This window comes from Aythya fuligula, chromosome 3, assembly GCF_009819795.1.
Source record: "Aythya fuligula isolate bAytFul2 chromosome 3, bAytFul2.pri, whole genome shotgun sequence".
Classification (NCBI taxonomy): Eukaryota; Metazoa; Chordata; class Aves; order Anseriformes; family Anatidae; genus Aythya; species Aythya fuligula.
The window spans coordinates 43,761,700-43,782,413 of NC_045561.1; the positions used below are offsets into that span (position 1 = coordinate 43,761,700).

The window sequence follows — 20,714 nt, forward strand, 5'->3', positions numbered from 1 at the left end:
TGTCATGTAAATGAAACTGACAGATAGAAAATACTATTCACTTGCATAGTAGTAAAGCAACTATGTTTGTGGAGGTAGGAGAGTACCAAATTTGCTCTGCTGTTCTTCATGTGCATCCTGTAATTGCAGTTACTAAGTATAGTGTGCAGAATTGTTTCTTAAGACACTTTTTGTAGTAACATTGTCACACACTTTTTCAGATGGTGACAAGGAAGAGGAGAATACCTTTGATTTACTTCAAATCAGTAACATAAACCGAAAGACAGTCGGAGCAAAATTGTTTCGGGGTCCAGATCCCACTATCCCAGCATACCGTTTCATTCGGTTTGACCATATACCTCCATTTAAACCAGAGAAGGTAAAAAAGATTGTCAAACTCATACGGCAAAATGAGGGCTTTATCCTTTCAGCCACCCTGAGACAGGACAGGCAATCTAGAGGCACCATCCTTGCCTTAGAGGGTCCTGGCATCAGTGAGAGGCAGTTTGAGATAATTTCCAATGGCCGAGCCAACACCCTGGACCTCATCTATTGGGTGGATGGCTTCCAGAACGTGATTTCCCTGGAAGACGTGGACCTTGCTGACTCGCAGTGGAAGAACCTCACTGTGCAAATAACAGGGGAGAACTACAACCTCTATGTTGGCTGTGACCTTATTGACAGCTTCATTCTGGAGGAGCCTTTCTATGAACAGCTGAAAGCAGAGAACAGCAGAATGTATGTGGCAAAAGGGTCCATTCGGGAGAATCACTTCAGGGTAGGTAACCTGGAGGTCTCTGGTGAGATATCGTAATTGCAATTGCAGTTATGTAACTGCATTGGTGGATCCATATTGCATGAATTTGGGAGTTATTGAAAAGGACTGATAAAGTCTAAGGCCAGGAGATGAGCACACAAATCCTCTTTGTTTTCCAAATGTAAGACTTCTGAATGTCACTTTTTTTTTTTTTTTTATGTTGATTTTGCAGAACTCTTTGGAAATAGCTTGAAGACCTATTTTTTAGTTGAAGTATTTCTGTTCAGTTCATAGAACCTGTTGATATTTGTTCAATTTTATTTGAAAAAGATAGAGGAAGAAAAGAATTTTTAATGGAGTTGAAAGGTGTGGTGTTGGACCATACCCTAACAGAATATCTTGATTTGCCAATTTGAATAAGTAACCTTTCATTTCAATTAAAAAAAAAAAAATCAGAACAAAATGTTTTGATTAGTCCTGTTAAAGATTTGTTTTTTTCTTTCTTGCGGAAAGCATTTTGCTTCTCTTTTGTTTTAAAACAAAGCAATTACAATTTCCTATGAAATGAAAATGACTTCCTGTCCATAAAATGATGTGATTTGGTCCATGTACTCTAAGGATAGCTTCTTTTCACTTACAGTTGAAATCAAACTTAAACTTGTGGCTTCAAAAATTTGTAAAGCCCTTTATTTTCCCATCCTATTATGCCATCTAGTAGTCAGTCAGAGCATGACATGCTGGAGAGTGGTTCCATGTGTTGAGTAGTTTTGGCAGGAGGGTCAGAAATTGTTGCTCACAGCCTCTCCATTCCTGCCTCCATGACTAAGTTGTGCTGATGGAACTAGTTCTGGAACTGTACAGTTCAGTGGACCACTGAAATAACAAATAGTCTCAAAAAAGAAAGGAATTAGTTTAAAAATAGATTAAATGAAATATACTGGTCTATTTTTATAGTGTCGTCTCAGGGTAGTGTCAGCACAATTGAAGAGAGTGCATCGGAATGGTTGGCTAAGGACGGAGGTGTGACGGGACAGGAGCTTTCAAAGCTGGCTTTGACCTCATGGCCAATGCATCATAGAACTACAACTTATTACTGTTTTATTATGACCTATTTCAGAAAATGGCTAATTTTGTTGCTTAAAGTATTGAAATTATATATAAAAGAACCATCAATATTTTTTTTTAATGCCTTGTAGATTGTTTTATTTTCATATTAACCAGTCAGCTACATCAGTCAGTAGCAAATGGTTGAGACAGATTAGTTATTGGTTAATCCCAAGTCGATCTGATTTTATTTATTTTTTTTAATTTTCTTTATTATTACTACAGGGTCTTTTGCAAAATATTCAGTTAATCTTTGATACTTCAGTAGAGGATGTTCTACGTAAAAAAGGATGCCAGAGGAGCCAGTCAAGTAAGGCTTTTTTTTTTCCCCATTTATATTCAGTTGACTTTGAAAATGAGAATCGCCAATACTGACTTATTATATTAAAAATGTACAACAGATCTCTTTGAAATTTTAGAGGATTCTTATTTAATTCTTATTTGATGATGAAAAAGAAAGCAAGTTGCTTTTTGGTGGTGAAAGGAACATGCTTGTTAGTTATCTTCCTTCTCTCCAGCCTACATCTTTAGTTCATTCTGCATTGGTTTATAACTCTGAGTCTCTGTTTTGAAGTTGGGAGAAAAGCTGTAAAGAAAAAAAAATAGAAATAGAAGGAAAAATGCATATGTATGAAAGTATCTATCTTCTTCCATGAGAAGATAGATACCTCTCTGATGCCTTGAGCACAAGACTAAGAACATTTTCTGAATTCTGCTCCTGATTCTCAATGGGTCCATGAGCAAGTCTCAAGCATCCGTTTTTAAGACACTGAGTTATTCAACAATGAGTTTCTCAAATGAAATAGGCTTTGGGTTTGAATCCCAGAAGGGTGTTAACCAAAACAACAAAAGCAAAATAAGAAACTATGGAAGGCATGTGTGTGACAGGCTGCCATGTATTCTTGTTAGTCCTGTACGTGCTGACCTCACCAGGAGGGGAGCCCTCTGTGCGTGGGAGTAGATTGGATTCCTCATGACAGAGTAATGAAAATTTGTCAAGTATGCACTAAGGTTTTGCAGTAGAACTCATGGGAGGTGCTATTTTACTTTCCAGCGTTTGTAACTGGCAGGAGCTCAGTCAAGACTCAAAGACAATTGATTCCATAAGAACACGGTGTTTGCACAAGGCAGTCAGGACTTTGGGATTTTATTTGAAACTCTTATTATCTGAAATGCCATTATTTCTGTCATTTTGCCAAGACATACGACACTGAGCAAGTCAGTTAAGGAGACTATGCTCTACTTTTTTCTTTGCTTGTACATGACCTGAAAGTTAAGCAGTAGCAGGTCTTAACTTCTTCAAAGGGAGACAGAGTTCTGAGATTTTGCAATGAGAAGTCTCTAAGATGTATAAATATGCATGTATATATGTATGTATGTATTCAAAAATTACCTGAGCTTGCTAGTTGTTTTTTAAATCTTGATAAAACATATTGTTTGGTTATTCCGTACATTCCAGAGCTGTGCCTTTCTGTGGGACCTCAGGCGCCTTGCTGTGGGACCTCAGGCACAAGTGTGATGATGTGTTAGAAATGTGTCTTGTGGGCTACAATGGAAGTGGCCTTGGATGGCACAAGTAAGAAAACAAGCCCTCATTTGTTGGTTATCATCTATCCCAGCGACACTGTTTTCTGTACTCAGAAACTACAAACTGCACAGAACTACTGATTATGGGTTTTCAGCCTTGTTGGTGGAAGAAAATGCTTGAGATCTGATCTGTTGTGGGAGAATAGAATATTTATTTAGGTCCAACTGTAATCTAAATAAGAGATGGTTTCAGGAAGGATTCAGTTCAGCTACCCTGCTTCATTTGCCAGGGGAAGCAATATTCCTAGTAACTGAGGTAGAATGCAGAAGGCATATTCAGCGGTCAGAGGCAGAACTGTGTCATTATTCAAGATGCTGGGCTCCCTAGGTGTAAATATATTTAACCAGCAAAACAAATGAAAGAGGGTGTCTTCAAATCATTTATATTACTATTGGTTGATTACCAAAAAGGAAAATATTTGGACCAAATGTTTTGAAATATCACCAAGTAAAAATGGAATATTTTAGTACAGTATTTCTACTATAAAGAGGAAGCCAATGGGAGCCTAAAGGGATAACTGAGTTTTGCATACTGTTATGTACCTACCTGAGCCACCATATCCAGCAGCATTTTTTAATGCATATTTTATCATGTTTGTGACCTTCCAAATTCTCAGGTCTGATAAATTATACAGGTATTGGTTTTATCCTTCCTGAGAAATACTTAGCAAATAATTTCACACACAGTATTTTTACTTTTATTTTACAATACCAAGAGAACACTGCAAGATGGAAATTGTTGTCTAATGGCAGAAGAGCTCTAATGGCATGCTGTGGTTCGAGGCCATCAGAATGACTTGAGAAGTTTCTTACATGCATGACCGAGATTTTCTGACATTGCCTATCCAGTTTAATTACCACAGATGAAAAGCCATGGGTGATATGCTACTGAGCACAGAATATATAAATATTTTCCCATTTTCCTCACCCACCTATTGAGCTGAGGTACAGGTGCTAAGATGCCAATGAGAGTATCCCACATGGCAGACATTATCAGTGAATTGCCCTCAGCAATGAGGGCACAAAAATCCTGCTGCTTTTTTCAGAACCAGGACTGTGTTTCCCTTATGTATCTTACTGCAGTATGAGAAGGTGAGGTATAATGAAAGGGTAGCTTGAGACTGCAGTTGAATTGAGGGTAGGAAAGTATCTCTGTAGTATGGTGGCTGCAAATATTTTAAGCAGTTCTTACACACAGTGCTGAGTAGGAGAGATGATAAAAACATGCCTAAATAGACACATCAGTAAAATCCTTTCTCCAGCTAGATCAACAGAATGAGATTTGCATATGTGAAGGGATGCACATTCTGCTGTTCTGGTTTCTCATTTTAAGATAATCATGTGCTCCTTAGGAAATTAGCAGGAAGCCAGCAGCAGAGAACTGATTTTGCAGTGATCCCCAGGCATCTTCTTTCAGTCGCTGCCAAGTACCAGTAGGAAGTGTGGATTTAGCTCTTCTAACATAGTTTTGGTTTATGTTTCCTGCTGAGATTGCAGCTTTATTAATGTCCTTAGAATGTTCCGGTCAAGGCACACTCCATGTTGGCTTGAAAAATATGAAATTAATGACCTGAGAAGTGCTATGGGGGAATCTGAGAAACCTGGTGTTTCAGTGTGGTAGGAAAATTGCATTCTTTCCAGGGAATCAAAAAGCAGTTGAAGTAAACAGTTATGACACAGAGAAGTCTGATCCGTTATGTGGTATATCGGTTTTCTTCCATCCTGTAAGTGAAGATAGACAATTATATAAATGCTGGAACACTGCAAATAATTTATTGTAGACAGTGGCTAGCAACAGATACTCCATAGCTAGTAATAGAAAATCACATCAAACCAAACATCTTAAATACAGTTGAGAAGCAATTATTTAATGTCATCTTTTGGGTTGGTTCTTTGTTCTTTTCTTTTTTTTTTTTTAGACTTCTAAATGAATAGAGAATAATGCTGCTCCCATTTTCATTGCCTGTACATTTACATCTAGCAGTTCATATACAATCAAGCATGAAATCAAGCCATAACTTTTTTTTTTTAGCATTGCCACCTTCCATGGCTTGTCGACAGTGAATGGTATTGGGGTGTTCAGAAGGATATATTTTACAACTCACAATCCTCTGCTAATTTCTTCTTTTTAAATTGCTATATCCTTTACTTCTCTCTTTTGTTTGGTAACCTCAAGTTATTACAGCATTTCTTTATCTGGTAAATGAATCTTTAGTGAATGATGGGACAGTATGGATTTCTATATAACTGGTAGTAAAGTTGAACATGCTGTTGAGTCCTGACGGAAAGCCTATACATGGAAGCCATAGAATATTTACCTGGTGAAGATTTAAATGCTTAATAGAAGACAGATTGTTTTATTTAGTTATGAGTGTTTTATTTCTTTTATTTTTTAATTACTGCTGATGCTTTCTGTTACATTCATTTTCAAGAGTTTGCTATAGACAGGGAGGTCTTTTAAAGTCTGATATTAGAACATGTTGAGTTCTCCCTCTCTAATGCATGAGAAGTTCCGTTTTAATTAAGGTTTGCCTGATGGAGGAATGGCTGGAGTGACAAATCAACCTGATCTTAGGTTCATCTCCATTTCAGTTCAGAATTAAACTGACAATATAACAGCTCCTCTGAGTTTGACACCAGGCAGTGCAACATAGAGCACCCCAGAGGTTGGTTATATATTGCATATTGGTTCAAGTAAACATGGGATATGTGGGCAGAACAATGCCAACGAGCTTCTCTGAGGAGTCTTTTCTTGTGTCTTTTTCCATCATTGAGAAAATACAATAGGTCATGAAAAAAAAAAAAAAAAGAAATCTTTCATGGCTCTGACTGGATGAAATAGGTTTGATTTTCTGTTACTATGTCCTTTTTGATTTCTTCATAAATAAATGTGGTGCAGTGCCCACAGTGTTTTAAAGTGAGCACTGTGTGAGACAGAGCCTGGCTCTTAATTTTGAAAAGGGAAAGACTATTATTGGAACCAGCTGACATCCCACCCTTCTCTTATTCAGGGTATAATATAACATGAAGCTGTTCCAAAAGAGCTGTGTTTAAACTCTACCCATGGGTGCCAATCTGTGATTTCAGCAGGAATCTGTAATCTGTGGAAGAACTTGTTATATACAACTCTTCTTTTTCCCTCTCTTGCTACCAGCTGAAGTGAACACCATCAACGAGAGCACTGAAATACTTCACTTAAGCCCTGCTGTCACAACCGAGTATGTGGGTGAAAAACCAGAGAAGAAGGCTGAGTTCTGTGACCGCTCCTGTGAAGAGCTGGGAACAATGTTCACTGAGCTCACTGGCCTGCGCATTGTGGTGAATAACTTAGCTGATAACCTCCAAAAAGTGGTAAGTACCTCCAAGGCTGAAGAACTGGAAGAGGTCTGTTGTTTGGGGCTCCTTCCTTTCTCTTCCCCGTGGCGCTTTGGTTGATAGATGACAAGGCTAATAGAGGTTTCTGTGACCCACATTTTCAAAGTGACTGGTAATGTAGTTCTTGAGTATGGCTCTTTAATGAAGGCTTGGTTTTCACTGACTGGGTTTAAAAGAACACATGCACATGCACTTGCACACAGAAGAAATCAAACCTTTAAAAGATACTGCAAGTTTGGAAATTGAAAGCTAGCAAACTATACCTTACCTGTATACCGTTAAAGCGATGTTACCATGCTTATACATTTCTGAATGCATCAGCAAGTATGCACAATGTACAAAAACTGTAAGTATATGAGATATATGTAGTAAGTGGGCTGGTAATGTTTTACTGAAGTGTTCAAATCTTTTTCTGGATAAATTGATCTTTTCTGAAGGAAGTTTATTAATATTCTGTATGTCTCAAGAGTAAAATCTTCCCACGTAAAGGAAGAAAAACTCCTAAGAACTGCTTTCCCTTGGTACTGGATGAGTGTAGTTGTGCTATTAGTGAAGAATTAATACACAGTATTGCAGTACACGAGGTCATCATCTTCATGTACATATGTAAAAGTGTAGATTTTTTACTGGAAAATTTAAATCCAGTAGTGATTCTCAGTTTTGCCTTGTTTAAAATTATTTGCTTGAAAATGCACTAACTTTTTCATTTGCTTCACCTTCTAGTCTGAAGAGAACCAAATTATGTGGGAATTGATTGGGCCTAACAAAACACTCAAGAACCAGTCTGTTTGCTGGCAGGATGGCCGTGTCTTTGCAGATAATGAAAGCTGGATTGTAGATAGTTGCACGAAGTGCACCTGCCAGGTATGGTTTTGGAGATACTCTGTTCTGCAGAAACAAACAGCAGGTTTAATCCATCTCGACTGTCCAGGTCTAGTCACATTTACAGAGAGCTTGACCTAGACTTATGAAACTTTTTAAAGAAAAAAAGTCCCAATGTTTGTGGCATTTAGAACAAATCAAAGAATTTCTATACACAAAACCTTCTCCAGAAAAAAAAAAAAAAAAAAAACAACTTTATTTGCTTCTCTATGTGAATGTAAGTCAGTATGTTGTTTTCTTCGCCTGTAGGATTCCAAAATTGTATGCCATCAAATAACCTGCCCAGCAGTCTCATGTGCTGATCCATCTTTTATTGAAGGTGAATGCTGTCCGGTCTGCTCAAACTGTAAGTATTTAGCCAAAGAAAAAGAAAGAGTGGCTTTCAAAGCCACTAGTACTGGTTGGAGAGATCAAAACAAGAAGTAAAACAAGTAAGAATAAATTAAAAAAAATAAATATTTGTGTGAAAGGATCACATGAAATAACTTTGCAGCTCAAAGTTACCTTCTGGAGGAGTTGTGCTTTCTTCATTAATTAAATTGGTTGCTTAGAAGTAAGCTGGTAACTTGCATAGCTAAGTTGGATGCTAAAGGTAAGATGCATACCCCTCCCCAGTCATATTTTCAAAGGCTAGACATTCTGCTTCTTAGTTGTTTGCAACAGTATACACTGTAGTTCCTATTCCATTCTGCCTAATTAAAACAGACTAGCATAAGTTAGGACATCTTTTTGCCTGCTTTTCTTACATGGAACAGGATGGCATGTTAATTTAAGACAGAATTGCAGGCTGTGGCCTAGGCTTTGGAGTGATAGTTCTAGTAATTTTACTAAGTCTTCTTTACTTACTATATCTTTACTAAGTCTTTTGCTAAGGACTTCAGTGTGAGTTAAGTACTCTTCACTCTGTACGGATCAGATCTATTACAGAAGGAAACAGCTCTACTTCAGTTGCTTAGATGTTCTAAATAAAAATGCATTGGAATAAACTCAGTATTTTTACCTGTTCAGAGCACAGAGCACATTCTTGCAATGTGCTCTTGATAATGTTCATGGTAATGTTGTGTTCAGAGGTGGGGCCATGTGTCATCATACTGACATATATGCTCAAAGGTATATGGGAATTGAGTGTCTCAGTGCATTCTAGAGGTAAGATTTCCTTCTTCCTTCAGGGGTCAGTGCCTTGTGCAAGTGCACCGCACACAGGGAGGTTCAGGATCTAATCTGGGCTAACCACTCATTTTCCTAAACCACATTTCCCTAACTTCAATGGTAGCTCAAATTAGAAAGAGAGATCTAAAGGAGAAAGCATATATTATACAGCGAAAGGGAAGTGAAAATCTTCCCAGTAAGGTAATAGAAGCAACACTTCATGCTAAGTACTTTTTTGTATCTTTTGCTTGCCAGCTGATGACAGTGAGGAAGGCTGGTCACCCTGGTCAGACTGGACAAAGTGCTCAGTTACCTGTGGCTCTGGGACTCAGATGCGAGGAAGATCGTGTGATGTCACCAGGAGTGCTTGTACAGGCCCACACATCCAAACAAGGATGTGTAGCTTCAAGAAATGCGACCATCGCAGTAAGTAATAAAATTTCTCTCTTTTTTTTAAAGCTTCTTTTGACTTCTCTAAGGAAAAATAAGCTTAGCTTGGATTTTCTGTGAACACTTATTCACAGTTGGCATATGAACACTCATATGCATAATTAAAGTAGCTATCGTTAGATTCTTTATCTCTCCCCTTTCAAATATTCCTTTACTATCAATGTAGTATCTATGTGCATTCTGGGCACTCTATTAATTAAAAAGATAGTACATCATCTTTTCTTACACATTATAAACTGGAGTCTCTTCTTTGAAGTGGAGATAGCACTCGGTTCATATTTGCAATAGCTGGGGTCCTAGGTTTGATCTGCTATTCATTCATGATTATTGGCCCATTCAAGTATCTTTGCAGTGTTTAGGAATTCAGTATTAAAAGGATCATACTCTTTCCTCAGAACTGTAGTTTATCCAAGCTACTGGAGTACCTGAGGCTGTTGCTGAAGCAGCTAATTGTTCAAATATGCATTTTAAATATTTGTTCCATTAGAACAAGTTTATTTTTAAGTAAACTGTTTAGCATTCTCTTTAATGCTATACTGGCTGGTCATTGGGACTCTTAAGAAAGCTGTACATGAATGACCAATCTGAAATACTGGACTTTGTAAGTGACAGTGGTAGGAAAGAGACAGGAGCATCAGATGTGGTAAGGGGCTTGTTAGGAGGTTAAGTTTACAAGTGAGTTTGTATTACTGCTGCAGGTGGGCTATATCCTTGAATTTTGATCTTTTCTCTGGCAGTACGTCAAGATGGTGGCTGGAGTCACTGGTCACCCTGGTCTTCCTGTTCAGTTACCTGTGGAGTAGGAAATATCACCCGCATCCGCCTCTGCAATTCCCCTATTCCTCAGATGGGTGGGAAAAACTGTGTGGGTAATGGGCGTGAAACAGAGAAATGTGAGAAGGTTCCATGCCCAGGTAAGTCTGTGGCCTTAAATCAAAGATGACTCAATAGTGTTGTTCAAGAAGTTGGAATTCTTCTCTTAATACAGTTCTAGATTATAGTGAATTTCTATGACAGATAATACAATATGTAGTTTAGTGGTGAAATAACTTTTATTTGCTCTGAGTTTTGAGTTTTAGCATCATTTTCAGGAGGCAGTGGTCACAGAGGTTCTGGAGGAATCAGGAGTCAAGAAGTGGAGATTCCTGTTACAGACTTGCCACTGACTTGCTGTTTAACGTCTTGATACTCAAAACAGTTCTCCACGGCTGTAGTTACCATTTTACGAATCTGCCTCACAATGTTTTTAGAGTGAACACAGCAATGCAGTCTGAGGTTTTATAAGCCTCCCAAGTTATTATTTGGCTTTAAACAGTAACAGTTTGAGTTCTTATAATAGTTTATTAATTTATTGATGCATAAAAAAAGTATAAATGTTTTCTATCTCAAAGGAAGCTCATACTGTACATATTAGGAATAGACATATAATACCCAGTAGCCAGGTTTCTTTGAATGCATACATTCAAATGCATTTTTATATGTATGCAACAGATTTATTTCATATTACAATTCTTTGTTCCTCATCTACATGTTCTAACCTCTTTAGAGATTGCTTTTCATGCCTTTTTCTTTCCTTTCATATGATTTTTCCTCCTTTTTTCCACTTTGAATGTATTTCTTCACTCCCTCCTCTTTCCATGCTTTCCATTCTACTTATGGGATATGAGCTTGAATTTCGTGCTAATATTAACCCAATATTACTTAAAGAGCTATTTTTTTACCTGCTTGTGCACACAAAGTTAGCAACATTGACAAAGATGATTTATTTATGGACACACACTATTGCCCCTTTGTTTTTTACAGCACTAAGAACAAACAGTTTGGTTCACAGATGTTTATATTTCATGAAAAATCAGGAATGATGACACCAGAATTGGTGGGATTGTACCAATATAAATTATGCTGAAGAATCATTCAAATAAGTCATTTATTCTGAGTTAAGCAATGCCATTGAAGATAAACTGGTGAATAGATTAACAAACAAGAAATAGCTTCAACAAAATATAAATGCTGAACACACTGTTAACCATAAAGTCCACAGGTCTGAGCACAGGTCTGGCCCAGCAGAATTTTGTATCCTGTAGTTACCTGCTGCTGTCTGTATGAAATGGAATCTGAGCAGGGAGCTTTGAAGCTGCCCTACTTGCTCTGGTCAGCTTAAGTGGAAACATACCAAGCCAGTGGGCACTGCATGTTATTTTGAATTATTGGCCAAAAAGGCCCATAAAGCAGTTGGGTATTTTTTATTTGCTTGTTTGTTTCTGAAATACTGCTATCTCAGTAGAAGGCTTTGCCAGCGTCTTTCTTCCTCTGTGTGTGTAATGAAAAACTGTCAGGGATCTGAGCAAATGATTGTTGTAACTGGCACGAAATGTTGTCCCCGGTACGTTTCTTTTCCCTTCTTTCCTGCATATTTTAGTGAATGGCCAGTGGGGTCCTTGGTCTCCATGGTCTGCTTGTACTGTTACCTGTGGAGGAGGAATCCGTGAGAGGTCTCGCCTCTGTAACAGTCCAGAGCCACAGTACGGAGGAAAGCCGTGTGTGGGAGATACCAAACAACATGATATGTGCAATAAGAAGGATTGCCCGATTGGTTGGTATTTAATCATTCGTTATTCTGTTTGTGTAGTTGTTTTTGCTTTTGTTTCCTTAGTGGAAAAAAATTGGAATTGACACTACAGAAATCTGCTAATGACACCTTGGTTACAGGAAAGCACTTTTAACTTTTTTTTTTGGTTGCTGATTAGATCACTGGGATTTTATATATTTTCTTGATACTGACTCTTCCTGAAAAGGGATGCCCTTTTCAATCAGGGCCTAAAATACTGTAAGGTATTCAACTGGATTTAGCAACCTGTAATAGTTTCATATTAAAACAATAGTTAATCAATGTTAAATACACTTAATAACCCTAATTTTGAAGGTTTTTATGAGACTTGGTTGTATCAGATGTGACCTATGCTTATGAACAGAGAATAGCTGTTTTTTAAATGGTCTTATGTGCCATTCATGCTCATAACTTAATAGATGCTTTTATGTGTCTTTTCCAGATGGGTGTTTATCAAATCCCTGCTTTCCTGGAGCAGAATGCAACAGCTACCCAGATGGGTCTTGGTCATGCGGGCCATGTCCAGCAGGTTTCCTTGGCAATGGTACAGTCTGTGAAGATCTTGATGAGGTATTGACTTCATTTTCATTAACATCAGGAAATTACTGTGAAGTTTTCATTTTTTGGGAATTATGTGGCCATCTAATTGGTTTCTTTCTTTCCTTTCCTACAGTGTATAGCTGTGTCAGATGTTTGCTTTAAGGTGAATCAGGTTCATCGCTGTGTGAACACAAACCCAGGTTTCCACTGCTTACCATGTCCTCCACGCTATAAAGGAAGTCAGCCCTATGGGGTAGGACTGGAAGTTGCCAAAACAGAGAAACAAGTAAGTGATGTTGAAGAGAATTTGATGTCTCAAAGTGAGTAATTCTCACTGAAAGTGTCTGTGGATGAAAACGTGATAAACTTGGGTGCAAAACAAAGATAACTTGAAATGGATAACTGCTGCTCCAGGGTGGTTTTTGGTTTGAATGACAAAGAAATGAATTTATTGGTTTCTTTTAAAGGTTTTTATTTTCTCTAGGCATCTGCCTAGGACCAAATGAATGTAAAATGCAAGAAGTAGGCATTCTCTTAGTTTGCAATTACTTCTTTTGGGTGTATATACCAACTCAGAGGATTGGGAACTGAAGGATTAGTACAGTTATCCATATAAGTATATTGCTGAATGTGGATATCATCAGACATATGTCTAAAGTTCTCCTTAAATTCTGTTGGGCTGACAACTGTCAGTGGGAAAGGATATAAGGAAGTGAAAGTGATATTGAAGCCTACGGTTTGAGAGACAGGACAAAATTATTAAAACAGATGCCTTGGAATGCCTTCTCTGTTGCTGTTGAGTCAACCTCTGGTTGGTTCAACACGTGAAGTCTAAACATAAAGCATAAGATTCTCAGATACTGTCAAAGAAATTAAGCACAGTGATACAAAGAGGTAACAAAAGATTACTTGAGGGGAATGTGAAAATACATTAGGCTGTCTTTGTTTTAAGAATATAAAGGTAGTCTTTGCATACTGACAGGGGGAACACTGAAGCATACAGGTGAGTACAGTCTACTTTCCATTGAAATAAATTTCTGGGCATTAATGACATATGTAAGAAATCGGATAGAGTCCTGAAAACATTAACCACTTTAATTTCTTTTAATTTCTTTTTTCTAATACACAACTTTTCTTGTGGCTTGTTTTAATTATTTTCATTGTACAGATTTTCTAGAGATGTGAACTGACAGAGCAATGTGGCTTACTAACCACAATTAAAACAAAGTTCCTGTCTTTAGGCATCTAAATAACTGGCCTGCTTTTGACCAAGTTAAGGCACACACATCTGGCTGTGATGATTGCCATGCTTCAGTGAGTATACTTTATTTGTTACAGGTCTGTGAACCTGAGAATCCATGCAAGGACAAGACACACAGCTGCCATAAGTCTGCGGAGTGCATCTATCTAGGCCATTTCAGTGATCCTATGTACAAATGTGAATGTAGGACAGGTTATGCTGGTGATGGACGCATTTGTGGTGAGGATTCTGATTTGGATGGCTGGCCAAATAACAACTTGGTCTGTGCTGCTAATGCTACATACCACTGTGTGAAGGTAGGTAAAATACTGTTGATAAAAAGTTACACCATAACCAGATTTTCTCTCCTTTTTTTTTTTTTCGCAAACAGTTGGAAGTAATTTTTTTCAACATCAAACTGGTGTTTGCTTTCATTTAAGCTTTGAATGTTTGTAGCATTCTTATTTTCTGGGAGATTCCATTGAATGTGTATTCACTTAACACTAGATTCAGTAAGGATTCTCAAAATGAAATCCAGAGCCCTCTGCTTTGGATTTCTTTCTGCTCGACATATGTTGAAGGCAGAGGTGGCGTACTGAATAGGAGCTACCTAAAGCATGTGTAGAGCGCACAGCTAGTTAGAACTAAACAGCATCTCTGGGTGCAGCTGAGTTGGAAATCTCACCCGTAAGGCCTGTAACCAGACCATAATGGTCAAGTAAGGTCTATAGTTCTGAATCTTTTGTGGACTATCCTTTCCTTTTAAAGAGTTACACTGTGAAACTGGATTCAGAGCCTGGGAAAATTTTTAGCAATGGGAAACAGAGATGAATATGAGTAATCAGACAGAGTTGTCCTTATAACACTTGGTGGGAGAAGATGGGAAGTGCAGCCTCTCTTACCTTTCGGAATGTGGAGTCACAGCTCTTACCGCCTCTACCAGATGGAATGACCTGCCTGCCACATTGGTTGTAGACCTGGCATGGGACTGTTCACCCTTGCTGCTGTGGCTGAGCCATCGTAGTGAAAAATGAAAGATCACTACACAAAGGAGGGAAGTAAGCATCAGGGAGCCTAAAAGTGGTTGTATATTGGTTTACCAGTGATTGCTTCCCATGGTATGTTCCCTGGGACCTCTTTCTATGTTGTTAAAAAAAGGAATACAGATCAAGAAGCTAGGAAAGCTTCAAATAAGGCAGTTTGTGAGAATCAGAAGTTACCCAGGTGTAATCCAGTTGAAGTTGTGAATCTAGGCTTTATCAGCACAAGAGAGTTTCAGAGCCTCTCAGATACCGATTTCTTCACCCTGTCTGATGTGTGTTCATTGTGGTTCCAGGCAGTTCAACAGTTGCAGTTCATATATTCATTTTTAGTTCCCATCATCAGGATCTGCAACATGTTGACCCAAGATGTAAGACAAATGATTAGTTTTCATTAAAATCCTAACATGCTGTACCCATTCAAAAAAAAAAACTGTTTCCAAGGATTGATTCATGCTTTCTATAAGATATGTGTTGGTCTAACAGACACAAGTATTTCATTTAAGAGGAAAGAAAGAAAAACACCTTAACAATACCAGAAGCAAACCAAACCCCGGGGGTGTGTGTTAAGTTGGATATCAGGAAAGATTTCTGGAATTTCGGTGTTGGAACTGGCTGCTCAGGGAAGTGGTTGAGTCATCATCCATGGAGATATTTAAAAGACGTGTAGATGGTGCTCAGGGACGTGGCTGAATGGTAGACTTGGCAGTGCTAGGTTAGTGTTTGTAGTTCATGATCTTAAAGTTATTTTCCATCCTAAATTGTTCTATGACTCTATGTCTAAGTCTATTTTCTAATACCTAATAAAAAAGTTTTTTGAGTACACTGGTTAGATCTATCTTGTCTTCATTCTTTACTTTTTGTAAAGCTTATGGGAACTGGCTGCCCTTGAGGGAGCTTATACGAAACGGCTGCCTCGCTACTGGGTTTGTATGAAATTGGACTAAAATCTATAGAGAATACAGACAAACATACAGTTGCAAACACACAAAATGATTCGACTATTTCTTTTTAATTGTAAAAAAAACAAAAAACAAAAACAAAAACAAAACAACAACAACAACAAAAAAAACAACCACAAAATTATTTTGTAACATTGGTAGGCAATACAGAATTGGAGAATAAAGGCTGTTCACAAGTATTTTGTAAAAATGTGCTGTAAAGATTTTGCAGTTACATTATGGTTTTGATACTTATCACAAGTTTTCTAGTTCTCTCTTTCTTAAAATGTCAATACTATTAGAACTGCTGAGGTTAAAAACAGGGCTGGGAATATTACTGGAGTATTATTTTTTTAGGGTAGATGCTAAAAAAACATAAAAAAATTCTGCAGTCCATTGGCAGATTCAGTTTTGGTCTGAGGTAGATATGGCATGGGAGGAAAAGTGAGAATAAACAAGTGTTCTTTTGTAGGTGTATTTATTCTTAGCGAGTGGTAGAATTGCAATCCATTTTTTTAAACTGATTTTAGTACTTTCTTTAAAAGGGAATACATGTTAAAGCTTTGACCTTTTTTTTACTTTTTCAGTCTAATCTAAGCTTCTTTACAAAGCTTTGTTAACATAATAAAGAGATAAGATTCACCTTTCATTTTCAGAGCTGTGAGAGAGCAAAGGTGCAGCAGAACAGTATAAAGGCCCATTTTTCAAAACCCTTGCATACAGGGTTCCCCTTACTGCTGTGTACTACTACCTCATTGCAGTAACTTTCCATATGAACAACTGTTTCTGAAGATATCTCCTGGCTGTATATGTTTTTGGCAACAAAACTTGGACATTTTATATGTAATCTTCAAACATACTTCATGAGGTGTCTATAAGAAGTTGATGTAAGCAAGCGTATGTGCGTGTGGTGTGTTTGTTCTTTGCTATATAGTTTCATTTAAATTTACTGGAAACATCCCTTTACCAGAATAAAAGCTGAGAAATAGAATGATTTGCAGATGCATTTCACTTACTGTACAATATGAAAGCAGCAAATGAACTACTATCTTTGGCAACAAACAAACACAGACTCTTTAAAAAGTATTTGTGGATGATTTTCTTGTTTTATAGCCTCCAGTGTAACATATCTGCTCTTCTACCCAGGCAAGTCATTCTGACATGTAATGTAAACCTAACGCCTCAATTCTTGCTTTTCACCAGGATAACTGCCCCCTTTTGCCTAACTCTGGCCAAGAGGACTTTGATAAAGATGGCAAAGGAGATGCCTGTGATGAGGATGATGACAATGACGGTGTTGAAGATGACAAAGTAAGACGCATTTCTCTGTTACCAGTACATTTGACCTAACATTTGTTTTTTAAGGAAGACCATTACAACAGATGAGAGCTTTATTGTTCAAAACTTCAGCTGAGTTACTCTGCATTGCTTTCCATGAACGATGCCTGCTGCAGAGTAAAGCTGTGTTGGATCAAATGAGAGTAGCGCTGGGAAGGGCAAAACAGCCTGGGGAGTCCAGGGCTAAACTAAGTTCTCCATATCAGTTCCGGGTTCTGTTGCGTGCATGGGAACAGTTCGATTGAGTTTTGTATTTTGCAATGGGAGAATGATTGTTCCATTGTATTTTAAAATCTGATAGACATTATATCTGAGGTATGGTAGAAGCAAATTGTGATAGTAACTATAAATGTAGACAGCATCAAGGGGAAATGACAGGAGGAAAGTTACTAGCCTGTTTCATACTTTGCTCTTTTAGATTTGCCTGCAAGAATGAGATTCATAAACTGGAAGAACTTAAGATAGGCAGTTAGTCTAAATACGTTATTCCTTTGCAATCAGCAAAAGGTCAGAAATATATCAAGAGTGGAATTCATTCTGCCTTTTCTGAACATATTTAGGATGCATGAGTTTAAGATTACTGTTCCTCTTTGTTCCCTTCACAGGGAGCCTAGGTTCTCTAGAGCTTTAGTTGGTTAAAACTGAGTTAGAAATGTATTCATGAAGCTTCTTTATGGCATATTTAAAAAGTCAAAGAATCACCTGATAACATAATATGGCTTACTACATATATATGGAAAAATTGTAGCTAGTTGTTCAGTTTTATGTACAGTATAAAATTTTAACTTGCCCCTATATCATGTCTTTAAAATGTATATGTGAGGAATCTAAAATGTGAAGCTAAAAATGATTTCCTAGTAAAGAATGTTTTTTCGCTTTTGCAGAGGAAAAGTAATTTAAAAATATTTTCAAATTACGCCCTTCAGATTCCACAAAGCTGATCTGCCCCTCACTCCCACTGCTTTGATTTGGTTTGGTGGTTCTTTGCTTTCCACACAGAGTATTTTCTCATGCCTGTACAAAAGTCCCTGTGTAATTTGGGGATGCATAAAGTGTAAGAAATTTTATTTTGACAGTCTTTCAGACTAGGGATTGAATTAGATGAATTTCTAAAAGTTCCAGTAAAGGGAACAGTTTTGGGCAAAAATATGTTGGGTCAATGAGAGTATTTCATATTAATTTTGATTTTTAAAATCTTTTATGCTTTATTATCATGTGCAATATAACACAACCCATAAAAAGTCAGTCCTTGTTTAAAATGAAAAATGAAAATATTTGATTTAAAAGTGAGAATACTGATACTAGTTTGTTCCAAAGAAATCAGAGTATTGATTCCAGCTTGTTCCAAAAAAAATAATATGTGCTGAGATTGGACAGATTTTACAACATATTCTGGTTTTGACAAAACACAGGTACCAGTGGGTTGCACTTCTGTTGATATTTCCAAGTACAGATCCAATTTAAAATGTCTATTGCTCTCATAGTGAGATATACTATATGCTTTACATACCTTGTACAAAAACGTAAAATACACAGTGAGCCAGGCAATGCTGTTACAACCAAGATCTTTAGTTTAGGCACAGTTTGTCCACTGGAAAAATAATGTATTCATGTCTTGATTTTGGCCTCCATCCAAGATGAATAGGAAGAGTGACCACTTCATAGTATGGTCTCATGACCTCAGCTCAAGTTGTGATTTATATTCTTAAATCTCTATTTCTTCTCACTAGGACAATTGCCCTCTTTTGTTCAACCCTCGTCAGTTTGATTATGACAAGGATGAAGTTGGTGACCGCTGTGATAATTGCCCCTATGTGCACAACCCTGCTCAGATTGACACAGATAATAATGGGGAGGGTGACTCGTGTGCTGTGGATATTGATGGAGACGGTATGCTTTCAGTCTTGAGTATTAGGTGCTGTGGTTTAATTACACTATGAGTTATGGCCAGTAAGATGGAATACCTGCTTTTATACATGGAATAAAATCAAGTTTATCTGCTCAAAAATGCAACAGAAGAAAGAGAAGACTGAGGTCCATCTGTCCTGTGTAGTAAACTTGTCCATAATGTCCCTAAGTAAATACAATGGATACTGTTGGAGAATAAATCACAGCAGATCTTTTGTTAGTGTAATCTTAGAAAAAATTCTTTCATTCCTCTGTGTTCCAAAGTAATCAGTGTCTAATGTAACAATTTTGTTGACTTTTTTTCTCCTTTTTAAAGTTTAGGGAGGGAAAAGAACATCAGAACATCCATGTAATTAAGACAATATCTGCAGTAAATTAATGTGCTTTTTTTTTTTTTTTTTTAATGAAAGCACTGCAATGCCCACAATAACCCAAATACACATTTTTTTTGTCTTACAATTTTATTAAAGGTGCTTATTTTATCTACTTGTACATGTCTATATGACCCAGATTTGATCTGAATGAGGAGGGAAAAATCAGTTACATGTCTCTCAAAAATCTTACTTCTGTATTATTTCAAATTTATGTGAATCCGGAAGTATTATTAGTTGAAGAAATCTGATTTTGGATTTCCTTCAGTAAATGTAGAAACTTCAGGATGCTTATCTGAATTAAACTTCTAAATGTTTTGAGTCCTTTTGTCCTTCAAATCATCAGGTTCTTAGTAGTACTCATGGGAGTCTGCATATATGTTTGGAAAAAAATAAAATGTATTGGCTTAAAAATTGCACAAATATCCAGGGACCGTATGATGTAGGAAAGGGTCCTTTTGTCCTTTCCAGACAGCTATGCTAACATGTATTGATTGTTTCTTTTCTACATATTATATTTTTTGAAGGAGGCTGTCCATTGCATAATGAACTTTCCTGAGGGGGGGAGCAATTTCTGTTTAAAATTTGGCATGCTGTACAATAAATGACATATGTTCTGGTAAAATCATTTACTGCTGAGGCAGCTGAACATTAATGCAGTTATTTCTATACAAAACAATTCAGACATTCCACCATGATATATCTGTGCATTCTATGCCATTCCACATAGCATTTGTGAAGAAAGTACAAATCAAATTATTTAAAAATACCCCACCTCTTCATCTATTTTTTTAAAGAAATGTAGTATCTGTGCAGAAAGAGTAGAAACACAAGACTTAATCAACCCTTACTTTAGGAAAATCTCTTAGGAAAGTACATATAGAAGTGTCTATCATAGCAAGAAAAGTGGGATTGATACTGCATTATTATTTTTTTTCTAATACTAGCCACTGCTTCATGATATATCAATCAGCCTATGAACACCTTAGGAGTGCTGCTTCTTTACTGGTGACTCTTACAGTCTATGATCGTCTGTGCTGAATGACATATCATTTTGATTTCTTCAGTCTTTTTTTCTTCTTTCCTTCTAGACATTTTTAATGAACGAGATAATTGTCCTTACGTCTATAACACAGACCAGAGCGATACAGATGGTGATGGAGTTGGTGATCAGTGTGATAATTGTCCATTGATGCATAATCCAGACCAGGTAAATGTTAGGCACAGTTTCATTAATGACAAAGGAAGAGAAAAGTAGGAAAACATATGAGGAAGCTGTTATTATTTCTCTTGCAATTGCATAATACAGGTGGACTGAGGGAACTGCACTGCATATGTGCACCCAATATCTCATGTGTGTGCTCCTACCATAATGGATGACATCACTTAAAAGAGTTTGTAGCTGTGCTCTTGGATAACCTGACACATTTTGTTGCCAAACAAAT

At 37.2% G+C, this 20,714-nt stretch overlaps 1 protein-coding gene across 1 annotated transcript in view; it reads left to right on the forward strand.

Annotated features, from left to right (window-relative positions):
* Positions 1 to 20,714, forward strand: part of THBS2 (thrombospondin 2) — a 32,112-nt gene that overhangs the window by 1,954 nt on the left and 9,444 nt on the right. The window contains exons 3-16 of the mRNA XM_032185526.1: positions 201 to 757; positions 2,066 to 2,150; positions 6,582 to 6,778; positions 7,526 to 7,666; positions 7,934 to 8,030; positions 9,089 to 9,259; positions 10,021 to 10,197; positions 11,703 to 11,876; positions 12,334 to 12,461; positions 12,565 to 12,717; positions 13,770 to 13,988; positions 16,856 to 16,963; positions 18,721 to 18,880; positions 20,361 to 20,479. Coding sequence (XP_032041417.1) covers positions 201 to 757; positions 2,066 to 2,150; positions 6,582 to 6,778; positions 7,526 to 7,666; positions 7,934 to 8,030; positions 9,089 to 9,259; positions 10,021 to 10,197; positions 11,703 to 11,876; positions 12,334 to 12,461; positions 12,565 to 12,717; positions 13,770 to 13,988; positions 16,856 to 16,963; positions 18,721 to 18,880; positions 20,361 to 20,479 — 2,486 coding nt within the window. The remainder of the gene's footprint in view (positions 1 to 200; positions 758 to 2,065; positions 2,151 to 6,581; positions 6,779 to 7,525; positions 7,667 to 7,933; positions 8,031 to 9,088; positions 9,260 to 10,020; positions 10,198 to 11,702; positions 11,877 to 12,333; positions 12,462 to 12,564; positions 12,718 to 13,769; positions 13,989 to 16,855; positions 16,964 to 18,720; positions 18,881 to 20,360; positions 20,480 to 20,714) is intronic.